Source organism: Triturus cristatus, chromosome 6 (assembly GCF_964204655.1).
Source record: "Triturus cristatus chromosome 6, aTriCri1.1, whole genome shotgun sequence".
NCBI classification, from domain to species: domain Eukaryota; kingdom Metazoa; phylum Chordata; class Amphibia; order Caudata; family Salamandridae; genus Triturus; species Triturus cristatus.
The window spans coordinates 1350329417-1350346666 of NC_140589.1; the positions used below are offsets into that span (position 1 = coordinate 1350329417).

The 17250-nt window shown below is 41.4% G+C and overlaps 1 protein-coding gene across 1 annotated transcript in view; it reads right to left on the reverse strand.

Annotated features, from left to right (window-relative positions):
* Positions 1 to 17250, reverse strand: part of LOC146821407 (uncharacterized) — a 1203178-nt gene that overhangs the window by 704695 nt on the left and 481233 nt on the right. Inside the window, exons 30-32 of the mRNA XM_085609844.1 lie at positions 15011 to 15202; positions 14100 to 14204; positions 6021 to 6095 (exon numbers count right to left, since the gene is read on the reverse strand). Coding sequence (XP_085465970.1) covers positions 6021 to 6095; positions 14100 to 14204; positions 15011 to 15202 — 372 coding nt within the window. The remainder of the gene's footprint in view (positions 1 to 6020; positions 6096 to 14099; positions 14205 to 15010; positions 15203 to 17250) is intronic.

Genomic DNA, 17250 nt, shown 5'->3' on the forward strand with positions numbered 1-17250 from the left:
AACTCCCACACCAACTTAGAAACAAATTAACATGTAATTAATATTTTATGGCAAAACAATAAAAATCCAAACAGTAGAACAGGAGATATACCATTTTAGATATTATAGTGAAAATAGCAACAAAAAGCACAAAGTGCAAACTGTGGTTATCTGATTGTGTCAGGCCGGGACAAAGACACAAGTTCAGGCCAACCGAGATAGAGCGTGGGCCTGCTACAGGGACCCATTCAGGCCTGCTGAACAAGAGTACCTTCAATCCTGGTTGCGGAGAGTTGTGAGGTCGGAATCTAGGATGCGTCATGCAGCCGAGGTGATCTGAGTTCCTGGTTGGAGATGCATCACACAGGTCGATTCCAAAGGGCTGCGAGGACTTCAGGTCCTGTGTCACTGTGAAGGAGGCCGTCGACGAGGGGCTTACAATGTGAAGTCCTGGGTCAAGGATCCATTGCAAACTGGCTGCTCTGAAGAAGCTGGCGGGTTTGCGCTGGAGAGTCTGTCATCGTCAAGGATGCCATCAACAAGAGCCTTACGATGCGAGGGCCTGCGCGGAGGATGCATCAAGGATGCGAAGCATGGCGGCGGTTCCAAAGAGACTACGGACTGCAATGCAAAGTCCTGGGCCAGAGACAAACCATACAGTGGTCCCGATGCGGAGTCTGGTGATGGGTTGCATCACGCAGCGGCTTCGATGCAGTTTCTGGTCAGAGATGCTTCGCACTGCAGCTCTGATGCGTTGGTTCTGCCGGGACCACAGCTGGGCTGGCAGAACACTTTTAGGTCCACTTCCAAGGGTCCAGGACCAGGGTGGCATCACTTTGGAGGGTAGGACTCACAGCAGTCAGGGTCCAGGTGCTGGGTTTAAGGTAGTTGGTGCCTTCTGTGCCTGAAGCTCTTGTTAGGAGGCCAGCCAACTTGCTCTTGGAGTCACTCTGATGGTACTGGGTTCAAAAAGCAGGTCAATTCCTTCACTCAGGTAGCAGAGCAGCAGGTATCAGGGCAGCAGAGTGGCAGTCGTTCTTGCAGAGCAGCACAGCTGTCCTTCTTAGTTTTCCCACAGGTCCAGAGGAGTACTAAAGAGTTGGGCCTAAGGGTCCAATACTTATACCTGGTGCCCATTTTGTAGTAGGAGACGTTTCTGAAGGCTTCCACTACCCTAAGGTGCCAGGCATCCCCTTCCTGCAGGCCCTGGCTGCAACTTGTCAGGCATCACAAAAAACTGTTTAAAACCCTGTGTGAGAGTTCTTAAGCACAGTCTTTGTGATGTACAAGTGTGGTATGTGACAGTTCCTACAACTCATCAACTCGGAGAGACCCATCCTGCCAACACCTAGCTTCGCCTTGCCTCACTGTGTGGAAACAATACACAAAGACCAACTGCCAGCTACACCTAGGCATGTGACCGTAGAACAGGCTTCGACCAACTAGTTAGGACAAGAAAATGCTAGCTTACTAAAAATTGAATGTTCAACATTGTGAAAAAAAAATTAGACTTTACAATTAAAGAGGGTTTTTAATTATAATTCTTTAGACAACAAACTCGAATTGCCTTCCAGCTCCCAATTGAAAGTTATCAATAGTGAAATATAATAAGGTACCCCAATGCTATCCTAAATGACAGATAGGCCATGCAGTAGTGAAGAAGGAATTTAAGAGTTTTTCACTACCAGGACATGTAAAACTTAAAAGCACATGTTCATAATTTTTCAATTCAAAGCACCTTTCTCTCTAGGCTGGTCAGGGCCTACCCTATGGATAACTTATATGTAGTAAAAACAGAAGCTTTGGGCCTGGCAAAGGGTTTATTTCTCCAGGTAGAAATGCAGCTAAAACTGCACACACAATGGCAGATGTGAGACATGTTTAAAGGACTCCTTTAAGTTGGTGGGAAAATCAGTGCTGCAGGTCCACTACTACCGTTTAATTTACAAGTCCTAGGTACTTTTAGTACCACTTTACTAGGGACTTACAAGTAAATTAATTGTGCCAATTGGGTATCGGCCAATTTCACCATGTTCAAAGGAGAGAGCACAGGCACTTCAGCACTGGTTAGCAGTGGTATAATGCACGGAGTCCTTAAGCCAGTTAAAAACACACCAAGGATGTCAGGTCCAGCAGCTTAGTGATACCATCACGCCAACTCCCAAGGACACTGGCACAGAAAAAGTCTTAAGCACTTTCAAAAGGGACTTCTAGGTCACACATTTCCAGTGTCTGTGGTTAAACTCACTCACAGAAAAGCTAAGAATCCTGACAAACCCTAGTACACTGAGAAGTTCCAAAACCGTCCAGCTCCTAACTCACCAAAACGAGTAAATTAGGAGTAATAATTACTTGGAGGGTACACAGAGTTCTAAAATACAGCTGTGTTTGTATAAGAAAGACCTTTTCAATGCAAAGGCTAAAGTACCCGAGCTCTCAGATTCCATCAGTCAATAATTTCTCACACCAACTGTTCATGGCTAGCTCCTGTGATGTGATTACTTGTTGTAACAACTTGAATCCTGCGGCATAGAGGTTTTACAGAAATTTAGGCCAGCATACATCTCTAAAATTTCTAATGCTTATGATTGTATTAAAAGTTTTCAAATGCCTTTGACACCTAAGCTTGCTGTGGTTACCCCACAACTTGTCCTTACCAGCTGGACAGTCTTTTTGCCTTCCTCCCAGTGGAGGCCAGCAAGGTTTGAATTTTGATTAAGTCTGGTTCTCCAAATTATATTTACCCTCTGTGAGTTTTTCTATCAGTTGGTCCTGACATTTCACCGCAGTTAACAGAGTCTAGTTTTCTTTAACCACTGGCACACTACCATCCTCATGGAAGGCAAGAGTGTTCACTTTCTTACACAAAAAAGCCAACCTTAACAGTTGGGTCACTGAGCACTACATATCCATTACCTCACTACCAAAACTATGCAAACTGCTGGACAATTGTTGATTAACAGATATACAGTTACCTTGAACACTCAGATAATTTAGACCCTTACCATTTGGGAACTCAGCCAGCAGAGGCAGTGAAACAGCCCTTATTTCTGGCTGCTGATTGAATAAGCAGAATCAGAAATTGAGAGGAAGCAGCATTAATTGTCTTATCAGCTCTTCTTACCACATTAGATGCTGTAGATCATTCCATCTTCAAAACTAGACTTGCTGACATAATGGCTGTGTGGTTCTCCTCTTTCCTGGCTGAACACACACAGGGCATTTTTGGAACCTTAACTTTAAATGTGAAATGCAGAGTCTATCAGGGCTCTTTGCTATCACCATTGTTGGTGAACATTTATGTTTGTCCTCAAGCACAACTCATAGAATCCTATGGCTGCTTTGCATTATTATATGCAGGTAATTCACAGCTCACTGAGCAGGTAAAGCAAGCTGTCCCAGGATCGCTGAGTTACCTCAGTGACTCAGTGCTGGATGACTTACAACTTCCTTAGGCTTAAGGGAAACAAAACTGAGCTGCTGCTGGTAGGCGAGAGCATATATGAACCCAGCTGGCATTTATCGATCTACTCCCATCAGCTTGAGGTTTTTACTTCACCTGCTGAAAAATCCCTGGTTAAGCTGCTAGCAGAAGAAAATAACCTTTAAAGTTGAAATTCAATCTATTTTTTCATCTTCTTTCCCAAACTCTACAGGACCAGTGAGACTTTCATTTTTGCTTGAGGAACATCACACACTGGTTTTTTCTGCTTGTTGGCTGGTACTCACAGACCATTGCAATAATTATACTTCGGTATTCAGAAAGCTGCTTTATCAAAACTGCAGGTAAAAAAATGATTCATCAATCAGACTTCTATCAGCTTTCTATTGTCATCTCTTAGTTCAAGTTCGCCCTGTCATGCAGATGGCTGTGTAGCTATCTCAGCCCATAAAGACAGAATACCCTTCCTTTACATAGCTGAAATATCCTGGACCATTTAACATTCAGAATGCCCTTACAAACCTTGCTGTTCTGCTGATACTAGTTTGTCTTCTTTTGTCCTTATCCTTCACTGGTCAATCACCCTTAGTGTCAAAATGTTATTTGTGAATGTAACCACTTTAGAAATTATAATTGAAATGTCACTCCCTGTGAAACATTTTTAGATAGTTTTTATTCATATTTTACAGCTATTTTGATGATATCTGGCTCAATTTATGGCTGGTCAATGAAAGAGTGAACACTCAAGCACATTCCATAGGGTTTCTTTCAACAGTGGTAAAATAGAGGACTTGTAAATCACTGAAATTTAACTCTGCCAGCAGCAGAGTTATTACGCTAGGAGGCCCTACTGCCCTCTGGTTTGAGCCTACTAGACCAGCTGAGATAGTTTGTAATTAGGGTAGTATTTTGTTTTACCTTGACTTCAATGTGAAACCTCATATCAACAAGCAGATTTGATCTGAGTTTTGTGTTAAAATACTTACAAAAGTCTTATCAATCCTCCTCATAAATTACAAGACTGCAATCTAAACACTAGGTTACTCCAATCAAGCTTATGGTAACAACGTATATTAGAGCTTTCTGATTACTTGATGGTTAAGATGGAGTTAATTCAATGCACCTGTCCAACACTCACTCTTGGCCTTGCATGCAGAGAATGCATTAACGGTCATTGGACAAGTCACCAAACAGTACTGTTGAAATTCCTATAAATCTGCCACTAATGCATCACAAAGTGGGCCCAGATTTTTTTCAAGTCCACTTCCAGTGCTTGTCACCTCCTCAACATCTTAGATATACACCTGCTTTTCTCCTCACTTCTCCTTTCATCTGCAGAGTTCAGGTTTGTGGAAGAGTGTTCTCCTATCGCAAGGGCTTGCTAAAGTTTACAACTTACATGGTGCTGCCAGCAGACTCTTATCTATCAATAGTGAAATAGCTTGCTCTCTACCAAGTCTGGTTCACAATAAACCTATCTGAGCTGTTTTAGGAGTCTTGCGTTAGTGTCAAAACATCCCTTCGGGTTGTAGTCATGCTATGCAAATGTTATTTATCATCATCATCATTATCTGCACCACCACAATGCATCAATGTGATGAGTTGGGGTTTCTAGGACTATATATTGGCACCTTTAGGTAGATGCTAAATAAAGAATTGCAGGCACTTGTCCTCAAGTACGATTGTAGGCCTGATGCAAAATCCCCATTTGCAAATCAAGCATGTGCAGTTTGCACTCTGACTGGTTTGCAAAATTGTATGCAATGTATGATTATGTCACATTGCAAATGGTCTATTTACAGAGGATGTAAAAATGGCTTGCATAATTAACTGCTGCTAAAGACATTAGACAATAAACACAGATGTGGTGTAATATGATAGGAAACCTACAAACCAGTGATTTATCATAGAGCTGATGCTTTTACAACTGGTGATAGAAAACAGTTCTGTAAACGAGGACAGCCTTTTAAGTGGAGTCTGAAAATTGGAGAAGACCTAAATCTGTGGGAAAGTTCAACAGAGGAATTTTCTGCTCGGAACATATGGTGGACAGAACTCCTCCGGATGTGAAACTGCCTCAAAAAATTTGAGAATTTTCCATTACTAAGCCAAGCTAAATCAGGCCCCAGGTATACTGTCCATGTAGGCACGTAATTAGGTAGCATTCATGTGCATGGTGGTCCTTCCATGCTCTCACTTTGTAAGTTTGTACGCAAAGTTGTCTCATTACACTAGTAGCTACACATTTGTAAGGGATAAATACTTAGACTTGCCTAGTGGCTACCGATGTGTAACAACATTACTTTAGTGGAGTTAAGGCTGGATTGATCAGCCATTAGGTTAGCTCAGTTGGTTGGAGACATCTCACAGGTCTGAATCCCAGTGAACTGACTCAGTTTGACAACCTAGTGATAGTCACAAACAAGAGTCGTTTAGTAGGTACTGACAGTAGGTCTTATTAGCACCAGAAAGAAACCGTGTTTGTAGCCGGATACATAAAAGCAGTATTTGTTGGTATTATAAACCACTTCACAAGCCTTCACACTGTACTTAAAGTATATTTACTTGCTTTTTGTAAAAATAAATTCTTCAGACTTACTTGTCCTTCAACGCACTCATTACGTCAGTGCCACCAATCAAATTTTTCCCAAAATCCACAATTGTTGATCCTTTTCTGTAAAACAGTTACACATATATCACACAGAAGATAATATTGGCATAACTATTCATTATACAAGTCATTTGTTAGTTGAAATTTTAAGCAAAATTTTAGATATGGTGAAATTTAACACATATAGGACCAGATGTACAAAGCTATTTAGCATTTATTAACGGGCTGAATCGCTATTTTGGGCTGTTAAGAAATGCTAAATAGCCTTTTAGCATGTAAAAAGGCCGTTGGGAATCGCAAAATGCGTTTTCTACCCAGTAGAAATTACAAAGGATAGCCTAAATGCGAATAAGCATTTAGGAAATGCTATTACCATCGACTCAAAGTTGATGGTAACCATGTACAACTTAAAAAAAAGCACTCCAAAATGTTTTTTAAAAGTGCATACATGCCCCTAGGGCATATGCGCTTTACATGTGCAACACATTTTTGGAGTGAAGCAAAGGGGGCCTTAGGCTGAAAGTCAACCTTCCTTAAGAAGTTACTAATTTGTGATTTCCTATTAGGAAATCGCAAATTAGGACATGCAAAACCATTCGTAACTATGGGAACGAATGGTTTATTTTTACTTAAATAGAGATTTCCTAATAGCGAATAATCGCTATTTTTGTATATACCATTTTGCATTTCCTAAGTCACCTTTTCCAAGGAATTATTTAGGAAATCCAAAATAAGTATTTTTTGTACATCTTTCTTGGGTTGCAATACATGGCGGAACAAATCTCTTTTTTTCCCACAAAGACTTTCAAACGTGTGGAAAATTCCCAGAATACTCTTATTAACTACAGTGCACACAGTTGTGTTGCCAGTATATCATGGGCTATAGCGCAATTATCCCCTAGCTGTTGTTTTAATTTTTAAATACAGCTATTATCATGGTTCAGTGGCCCCGCAGGGCCACTGCCTCTGCTGCACCAATAGAAACTACGCCCCATGAATGCACATAATCAAACCTTTTACTGCTTAGTTTAATACCCAACTTTATGGGTTATTGTTGTTCAAATTGTGATTTTGTTTTGAAACATGACTCACCCCTTTACTTGAGAGTGGCACTTTGCTGCATCCCCCTCTTTTAACCTCTGAGTCTAATTGTTTATTAGACTCACTTACCTGCGTACTTCTTATTACAAAATCTTATTTAAAAAATAATGAATTCTCTGAGTTTATGGACTATCAGGCCCCGACATGTTCTTTATAACTGAAACCTGGGTCGACTACATCAGATTCTGACTTAAGAATTGCCTTTCCCGAAGGGTATGATGTATTCCGATTGGACCGACAAGACAAATGTGGCGGTGGGATTGCGATTATTTATCGCAACCATCTAATGGCCGCGTTCCAGACCATTACTCATTTGGACTGTGAGCCCTTATGTTTAACTTAGAAATAAATACCAGCCGCACCTTTAATGGCATTTTACCTTACTCCCAGCTGGGCCCAGATAAACATTTATCCAAACTTTAATGGATTTTACCGAATCCTGCATGGACTTCCCCAATTTTACTATCTTGGAAGATTACAATTTTCATCTTGAGCTTTCCAAAAATAGAGATCCGGAGCACCTAGTCGATAGCCTGCTCAGCTTTGACCTTACATAAATAGTGAATTCACCTACCCACCACACCAACCACTCACAAGATGGGAGTCTTTTCCGGTAATTACAATTTGAGTTTTGAGAAAGTCCTGCCTTTAATTTGGACAGACCATAAAGATGTTCTCCTCAAGCCTAAAGTCCCTAGTGACATTCCTCCTAACCTTAACACGCCCATCACATTTAAATTCCGTCCTTGGCAGAAAATTTCTAAAATGAAATTAAATAACATCCTTCTAAGGTCCTGCCCCACATTAGGAAGCAGTACCAACTCAGTGACTGCTAATTTCACTGATTGGATTGATTCCGCAGTCACCCAGCTGGCCTCTGTAAAAACAGTTAGAAACCACAGGAAGTAACACTTCACTCCATGGTATTCACAAGACCTACAAAAAACAAAAATGTAGATGCCATGAACAAATATGGAGGAAAGATTACTGTCAAGAGGAAAAGAAATTATCTAAATTACTACTCAACGACTGCAAATCTTCAATCATAGCGGAAAAATCTAAATATTTCACAGATAAAATCAATACCGCTAAAGACTCCACTAAGGAGTTATTCAAAACAGTAATAACACTAACTAACCGTAACAATAAAAACACCATTAGTTCACACCAGACCCTGTGGAACAGATTAGCAATTTTTTTTCAATAAAAGGTGAATTTATTTTTAATGAATTTACTTCCAATCAAAATGACACACCTTTGGCAGTCACTTGTCAAAATGATATGCCTTTAGAAGCCACAAGTGCCAGATCTAGTGGCATACCTAATGTCCTCACTGCCTTCACCCCTCTCTCAGATAAAAAGGTTGCCAAACTCATTGAAGTCACCAAATCTGGTGTACCCTCCGGCCCCTGTCGTCCTCATGTGCACCTGCCTCCTCATGTGCTTTATGGGGTTTCGGACACAATATCAGTACAACGCTCTGACCTTTTGACTAAAATAATGATTTCTGGACCCTTTCCTGCAGCGTGGACAAAAACTTCAGTGCGTCCACTGCTTAAAAAGCCCTCCCTTGACACCGAAAATATGAAGAATTACCGTCCCATCTCTCGTCTTCCTCTCTTCCTCTGCCGGAGAAGGTTATGAATGTGGATATAATGGCTTTTCTTGATAAACAAAATCTTCTAGACAGCTCCCAATATGGTTTTAGACCTAACCATTGTACTGAGTCAACCCTAGTGGCTGCAATGGAGGAAATTAGAAGCATAGTCGACAATGTTGGGAAAGTGGTGCTGATTCTCCTCGACTTCTCAGCTGGGTTTGATACTGTCAACCATTTGCTGCTTATCAACTGCCTCTAAAGTATTGGCATAAAAGACTCAGCACTTTTGCTTCTGAGCACCTTCCTGTCCAATAGAAAGCAAGTGGTCACCTTTGGAGATTTTACTTTGGAACCCTCCTACCTCCTGTATGATGTACCCCAAGGATCCTGACTAAGTCCCACGCGTTTCAATGTTTATGTTACCCCCTTTGCCAATCTGATCTGTTCATGCAGTTTCTCTGTAATCTCCTAAACCAATGACACACAGATAGTAGCATCTGTCTTGTGTAATATCGAAAAGGTGGCCAAATAGTTAAATAACTGCATAATGAAAATTGTCTCTTGGATGAAGAGTAACTGTCTTAAGTTAAATTCAGATAAGACAGAGGTACTCCTATTTGGCAACAACTTCTCCTTTTGGAATACCTCCTGGTGGCCTTAAACATTTAGGAGTCCTGTTTGATGATAAGCTCAGTTTTTCTGACCAAATTAATCAGGTCACGTCCTCTTGTTTCTTTCTGCTAAGAACTTTGAAAAATATTTGTCCCTTCAGAGCTCAAGAAAACAGTCACTGCTGCACTTGTCATCTCAAGGATAGACTATTGCAACACTCTTTATGTTGGCATTCAGCAACGTCTGTTAAAGAAACTCCAGACCCTTGAAAACGCAGCAGCTCGTCTGCTCATGAAAATCTCGAAATTCAGCCAGGTCTCTCAAACCATCATTAACCTTCATCGGCTTCCCATCCGCGAGTGGGTTACGTTCAAAGTTCTCTGTGGGACTCACTACACTTTCAACATAGAGCTCAGTCCAATCTGCTACTATTCAGGAAACAGCTCAAAACCTGGCTCTTCTTGTGCTCTGTTGCCAAATAGGTTTTAGTTTTGAAGGCTCCCTTTTTAGACGTTAGCGTCAAGATGCCTCCAGGCATTCACGTGCTCTACAAGTCTTTTATTTACTTACTTACGATAGTACTAGAAAGATGTATTGATGCGAGGAAGGTCACTTATTTTTACGGAACCTCAAATCAGCCTGGTTAACACCAGAGCATAACTGACAGCCCGCAAGCGATCCCCTCGTCCAAAGTATCATTGTGAAAGACAGCTGAACAGTGACATCAAAAACATTTCCAGGTAGATAGGATGGCACAACCTCTTTTCTTCCTTTAAGCAGAAGCATGGAAATAATGTAAAATAGCACTCTGAGTGTTGGGAGCTGGCCAGCCAGTAAGAATGATTCTTATTGAGGCCACGTTTCAAAAGGATGTAAGGCGCTGAATCATCCCATAAAATCGTTTACAGTATATGAAGATGCAGTTAGTCTGGAGCAGCACATGGAAGGCCTTGTTTTGTTGGTGGTGATGCTAGGAAAGGACAATGATGGAAGCCAACCCAGGTTGATGGCGCAGATTAATAACGCTGGTGTAGATGTTCCCGTGGACACAGACTCAAGGATTATCATCATTTCAATGAATACATGCAAGAACTTGCCCATCATGGATGAGCTATGATGTAGTCACTTAGGCCCATATTTACGAAGCCTTTGGCCACACTTGCATCGCGGAAGGTGATGCAGGGCAACGCAAAGGCTTATTTCAGATTTACAAAGCCACCCAAGGCATGATTTGCACGGCTGTGAGTAGCTTTGCAAAGGAATGAAATAGGAAAATGCCTACTTGGATTTTTTTTTTTTGCAGGAAGGTGTCCCTGTGTTGGCGCTAGGCAGCCACAAGTGCACCAGCGCTAAGAGAGAGCTGGTGAGCATCATATCTTTGTGTTAGAATAGAAAACGTTAATGCTTATGCAGTGCTCTATGTAAGTTAGCATCCGCTGCACCATTTTGTTTTAGGCGCCATTTTAGGCTTTTCAAAACTGATCTTGTCCAATTCCAAGAAATGCCCCCTCCTGAGTTTCGTTCCTGTAACAATAGGTTTTGTTTCAGTAATGAGTACACTGTTCTTATTAGCGCATACCTTTCTTACTAGATAGAGGCCTTCTCCCACTCGTTTGGTGGCAGGCCCAGGATGGAACGACCTTGGACTATGATAGTTTGTGTGAGAAAGGAGAGTTGAAACCTTTTTTTTTTTGTATTTCACTGTTTAGCTGCAGCTGCCTGGAAAATTCCACTGTGGGCGTGTTCTTTCCCAGCTATGAAATGTACATTATGTATCTTTATGCCTGTTGATTTCAGTCCTCTCTGTAGCACTCCTAACGACTGTACAGATGGAGCTCCACTCTGCGTGCATATGAATAATCAATTATTGGTTTGTATTCTCTGCTGTCTGACGGACTCTTCCTTTGGTACGGACAGCCGAGAGCTGGTCATTCGTGACCTGGGTGGGCCCAAGCATGTCACTTCCTTCATTAGTAAATAAGGCTTTCTCAAGCTCTCTCCCATTCACGCAACACAGCACAGCAACTTACCGTGCTGCACGGTGTTGTATGAATTCTTAGTAAATTTGCCCCATAGTGCCTGGTGTCTATGGAGGGGGCATAAGATCAAGCTGAGAAGTGCAGTCCAAGCATAATTATGCTTTGAAGGAGGGTACACTACTGCCGCTCTTTATGTTGTGGACCATGACATGAACATTTTGGGCTGGTCTGAGCAACAAAGTCTTTTCAAGGTGGCATATGTGTTCCGTGTTGCAGAACATTTTGGAGAGTGTCCAGCGGACTATCACAAAAAGTGGTGAGCTTGCTTTAAGGTATTCCAACACAATACAACTCTAAAAGGAGGAACACAAACAGCCACACAGAAGGTACCCAACATACATTTATTAGTGTAGAAGGAAGCGAAAGAGGGTCTAGGTTCTAAACTATTTGAACACCAAGGGCATCAGTGAATACATTTCAGCATCCCGATGTCTGTCTTCGGATTTAGTGGCAAAGAAAAAGAGTGGGGAAATAAGGCATGCATTGATTTTTGTCAGATATACCACAAGGTGGTGTGAATCCACTCATCCACAAAATGGTTACTACTCTAAGGGATGCAAAACTCTTGTCTTCACAGTTGTGTATCATCAGAAAACTCTGCACCAGGACCCTAACATTCTCAATACATTCATCACACCATAGTCAGCATTCCAGTTCAATCACAAGCCCTTAACCTAAACTCTGCCTCAGTAGTATTTAAAAATAATGAACAATCTATTCTAAGGAATGGAAAACATTCATACATTCCAAGAAGACAGCTTCACATTGAATCAATGATGCCATTGACTTGGAGCTTGTTTAGAACAGCTTTCACTTCCTTCCGCACTGTCATGTGGTCAGGCTATGTGAGGTGCTGCAGAGAATTCAGAGTGGGCGACTCGCACATGGAAAGGAAAAGTGCAAGTTCAAGTAGCCCTGAGTGGAATAATTGAAGCCCTTCATCAGCACTGGATGCACAACTCTTAAATCATCTTTGGTGAATGTCAACACAGAAGTTTCCTACTACAAGCAAAGATGAACTTGCATCCTTCCTCATATTATGAGAATTCTATGCAAATTCCATGAAGAAGTATGCATACTTGGTTGGTAAAGCCAATGAGGAAAATGATCAAGAAGGATGCTGACTTCATACGGGTGAAAGATTGTGAAAGAAGCATGCACGAACTAGAAAAAGAATTACAACAGGTGCCCTTGGTGCTATTCAGAGCCAAGTTGGGTGAGGTGAAGATAGACTAATCGCCTTCTCCTCATGAAAGTTCAGGAGGTTAGAGAATTAATATTTTGTGAATGAACATGAGCTCTTACCACCTATAGCAGTGCTCTCACACTGTTACGTATCTAGCTGGTGCTTGTTCGCACAGATGAAACATTTGGAACAGGAAGATTTAAAAAAAAACTATCAGGGGATGATATTTTCTCCATTGACTTGTATTTAAGTGTGGGCAGTTTCCGGCAGAAGTAAGCTAAAATCAAGCCATTTTGCAGTACAAAGTCGTGAATCTGGTACCAGTTAGAATATCACATCTATGATGATGTAAAATAATAATAATAATACTCAGATTTGTAGAGCGCGGCTAATCACCCGTGAGAGTCTCTACGCGATGTCCTAGGCACAGAAAGATTAAGCTATTTGCCCAGAATCACAAGATGTTGAGCCGAAGCCGAGACTCGAACTTGGATTCCCAGCTCCAAAGTGGGTAGCTACGGCTGATACACCACACCCTCCCCTTCAACCTGTAGAAAACGCATGTGACATTACCAAAACAAAACAAACCTGGCTGTAACTGTGCTTAACAAAAGTACAAACGTAAATGCCATTGTGGCCTGGTCATTAAGTGCAAAATTGCTCAGTCACCTAAGAAAGACAGGTAATCAGGATATAACCATTGTTCTGTATTATCATGTTGCTTACAACAGCAAGTCTATACATTTATTTTTTAAGCTAAGTTTTCTACAGCATAGGCTAAGCCTCAGGAGTAGTCCAACGGCATGCTATAAATCTCAGGTGGCTGTACAATATTAAATATGGTATTGAATCAAGAAAATTCACACCCACGCTGAAAACGTACTTCATCTCAGTGACTCTGCCCTTTGTGGGATCCGGACTGGTGATCCCGTCTCTTCTATAGTGCAGAAACTGTCTGCCACATTGCCGCACAGTGTGAGCTGGCAGTTTTTTGAATATCATAGAATATCTTAATCAGTGCTTAATTTGTAAAAAAAAATAAGTGCCAGAGACCTCGTCAGGAGGTCACTACAGATTGCGACACCTATTGTCCTTGCCTGCGCAGCCAAAGTCAGCAACAACACAATTACTAACCATCAAACTCCTACAAGTGTGAGAATTCAGACTTTTCCAGGTCCCCAATGCTATGAGAACAGCTTGGGTGGCAAGTATTAATAATTTTTACTGTATAGTGAACGCATAAACAACTGTTGTTGTCCTCCTCTCTAAATTAGATATGCAGTGCCACCATGTGGCAGACTGTCATAAGTCCCAGTGTTGACAATTAAGTGCAGGTGCCGAGCACCAGAAACCACCGGCTCAAATTAAGCACTGATCTTAATCATGAATACAAATGCGTTAGTATTGTTTATTACTAAGCATCATAATGTTGTGTCCTTGACCTACTCCTGTTTTTATTAGTGCTATAAGAGCAGTTAACAGCCACGCCGACATGTACTGTCAGTTTGAAGTGACTTTTTCTTACTTACCCACCGCCATCGTTCGGCCCCCCTGAACTTCCGGAAGCTGAATCACCGTCTTCATGTGAGCCGCTCTCGTTGGGCATTTTGGGCAACAGTTTCTTAACGCGTTTTCTACAATAGACATGAAACAAAAGCAGAATTTTTGAGAAGTGGCTTGCAGGAGTAGAACATTATACTTGCATTTACATTAATGGAAAAAATGCAGGCCCCTGCAGAGCAAGATGGCCCCACCCTTGAGAGGGTACCCTTTCAGCCTAAAGGATGTCAGGGTCCCCTCATCAGAGGTAGGGTGACCAGACGTCCCGGTTTTCCCCGGACAGTCACGGTTTTCGGTGGACTGTCCCGATGTCCCAACGCATTTCTTCATTTTGCATAAATGTCCCGGTTTTTGGGACAAATGCCAGGTAATTGCAATTTTAAGGAGAATTGGAAGGCATGCTCTCCTTACATTGGCGCTTCCGAAAAATGAATACATTAAGAAATGTTTTCTACTTCCGTGAGGCAGCACAGGAGGAGTTCGGGTGGGGAGAAGGGCAGGGGCTTAGGGTGGAGGTCCTGCCATATATAATGTTAAGTAAATTTGGTATTGTAAATGTGTGTGTGTATACACATATATGTGTGTGCGCGCACACGTTTAAAAGTATTCAATATATGTATGTATATATATATAAATATATATATATATGTATGTATGTATGTACATATTTACAAGGCTATGCAAAAACCGGGACAGGCCTGATATAGAAGTAAGACTAAAGGCTTCAGTCCTACTTTTATTTCCGGCGTGTCTCGGTTTTTCGTTCTCAAAATCTGGACACCCTAATCCGAGGGGTAGGCTTGGGGGCATCATTCTGTGTTAGGCCATTGAGCTCTACATACTCACAGAGCGAAATTAATATTGAAGCAAACAAACGTACCTGCGTGCAGTGACTGCAGCGAACGCAATGAGGAGTGAGGAGACAGTTACGAGCCCAACGCCTAATACAATGTTCACCATGGCTTCAGGAGACATGGACACTTTCGGCTTCTCTTCGACGTCAGCAGTCACCTTGTTTCCAAACACCTTACTCAGCTCCTTTTCCACGTCTTTGGACATTTCTTTAAACTTTCTGAAAAAACGGAAAAGTAGGAAGACTGTTTGAAGCTATTTCTTCATAAACCTTTCAAAAATATTTTCATTTAGAATGTAATCTTTCAGAGGGGAAAACTTTTCTATCATTGCATTCTGAGATTTGTAATCATGTTGACCATTATACAATATTGCCTACAAGTCCCAACATGTAAAGTAAACAACCTGGAATGGATGAGCTCACGTGCCACGGTATATGACGTATGCTCGTCACGTTTTTATGAGAGCTCCGAAGCAGCACCCCGCCTGCTTGAGTGCTCTATGAAAACACCCGACACTATTAGTTTCACACGGATAATTATATGTGATTTTCACCTGCTGCGAGCCACACAAATCCCTTTGACGCTTAGAGAAATAACTAAGTCGTGTATTCACTTAAAATGAAAGCATTTTTAACTAACAGAAAGTTAACATATGAACCATAAAAGCCACGGCCCTTCCACTTGAAGTTCCGCAGAGGTCAGGCACAATATTTAAATCAAACACGCTGCTGTAAGGCCATCTAGAGAAGAGAGGGAAGATGTTGTGAAATGGGACTAAACTTTTAAAGATCCACCAGACACCTGGAATCAATAATCTGAATCAACTAAACCCATCATACAAAGAATTCCCCTAATCTAGCCTAAAGGCCAGAATGGTGACAGTGTAACCCTTGCATTCAGTAAATAGAAAATTCTTCTTAATTCTGAAGAAAACAAGTAGTTGGAACCAACTTCATCGGGGGGGGGTAGGCAAAACATCTGCACCCACTTTTAACACTAGAGGTAACCATAGTGGCAGCTTCAGGACAGGTACCCACTTCAGACTGACGGTAAGGACCCACCAGGACTCCCACAACTATAGTCTCACTGGAAATAAGCTTCATCCAGTTGGAATCGATCCATGCCGTAGAGTCCATCATGCCTAGATTGAAGCCAGTAGCCCAGGCTAAATTCAAGTGGACCTAGGTGACAGTCACCTTTTGACTGGCAATTACAATTGTCTGGTCAATAGTGTTAAATGCTGCTAATAAATCAAGAAGTATGAGGCACTGACACCCCCATCATCAGGTTCACTCCAGAGAACACCCAACATAGAGAACAGAACCGTATTTGTTCCTCTGGTGGCCCACTAAGGATTCAACCAAGCAAACTGACACTTTCATATAGTCGCAGATCATTACCCTGACTACCTGTTACAGCAGTTTTGGCCAAGCCAGCAACAATTTAGTGTCCTGAAATTGTACCAAAATAATGTACAGGTCTGGCAAAAGCGTAGGATAGCAAAGATTCAATGGAGACCCAGATTCTCCCATAGCTACCCAAATCTCATCCTTCCACCAACTGACTGACTGACTCAAAAGTAGAATAAGTAAGAATACCAAAAATATTGTTTTCTTAAAAGGCAGACAAGCTAGTGTAGAGTTCACAATTGGAAATCATATAAATCCTAATTGCAAAGGAGAAGGAACAGTCTAGTAATACTACGGCAATCACCTACTTATCAGCTATGAAGCTTTGATCCTATTAGAACTGTCTTTGTAACATCTTGGTCTGGTTGAAGTTGAACAGCTGTATCAAGAGTGACACAAGTGATCTCTGAATTAATAACATGCTAGTTACTTGTATTTGATGGGTTAGTTATGCTTTCCATGTTAGGGCACCAGGTATAATTTGTCTAACTGATCAAAACTGGCCAGCTCCAATACATGTATATTTGGTTGTTGTTTTGAAAAACCTTACGTAAAACAGAGTATGTAGTGTACATGCTGAGGTGTCCCTCACATAAAAGGTATATTGGCAGTACACTTTTGCAAGTACACAAACAAGTGTTACAGCATAATTGTGCCCTAAAAATGTAGATAAAAAATTATCCAGTTGCATGTCTTTGTCAGCTATATCACCAAGATACTGCTAGTTTGATGAGACAGTTAGTGATTTATTGTGTTCTTATATTGATGATAGGTGGTGACAGAGAAATAGCACTAAGAAGATTAGCTTAGAGATATATCATCTTATTAGACACGATGGAGCCCAATGGGTTAAATAC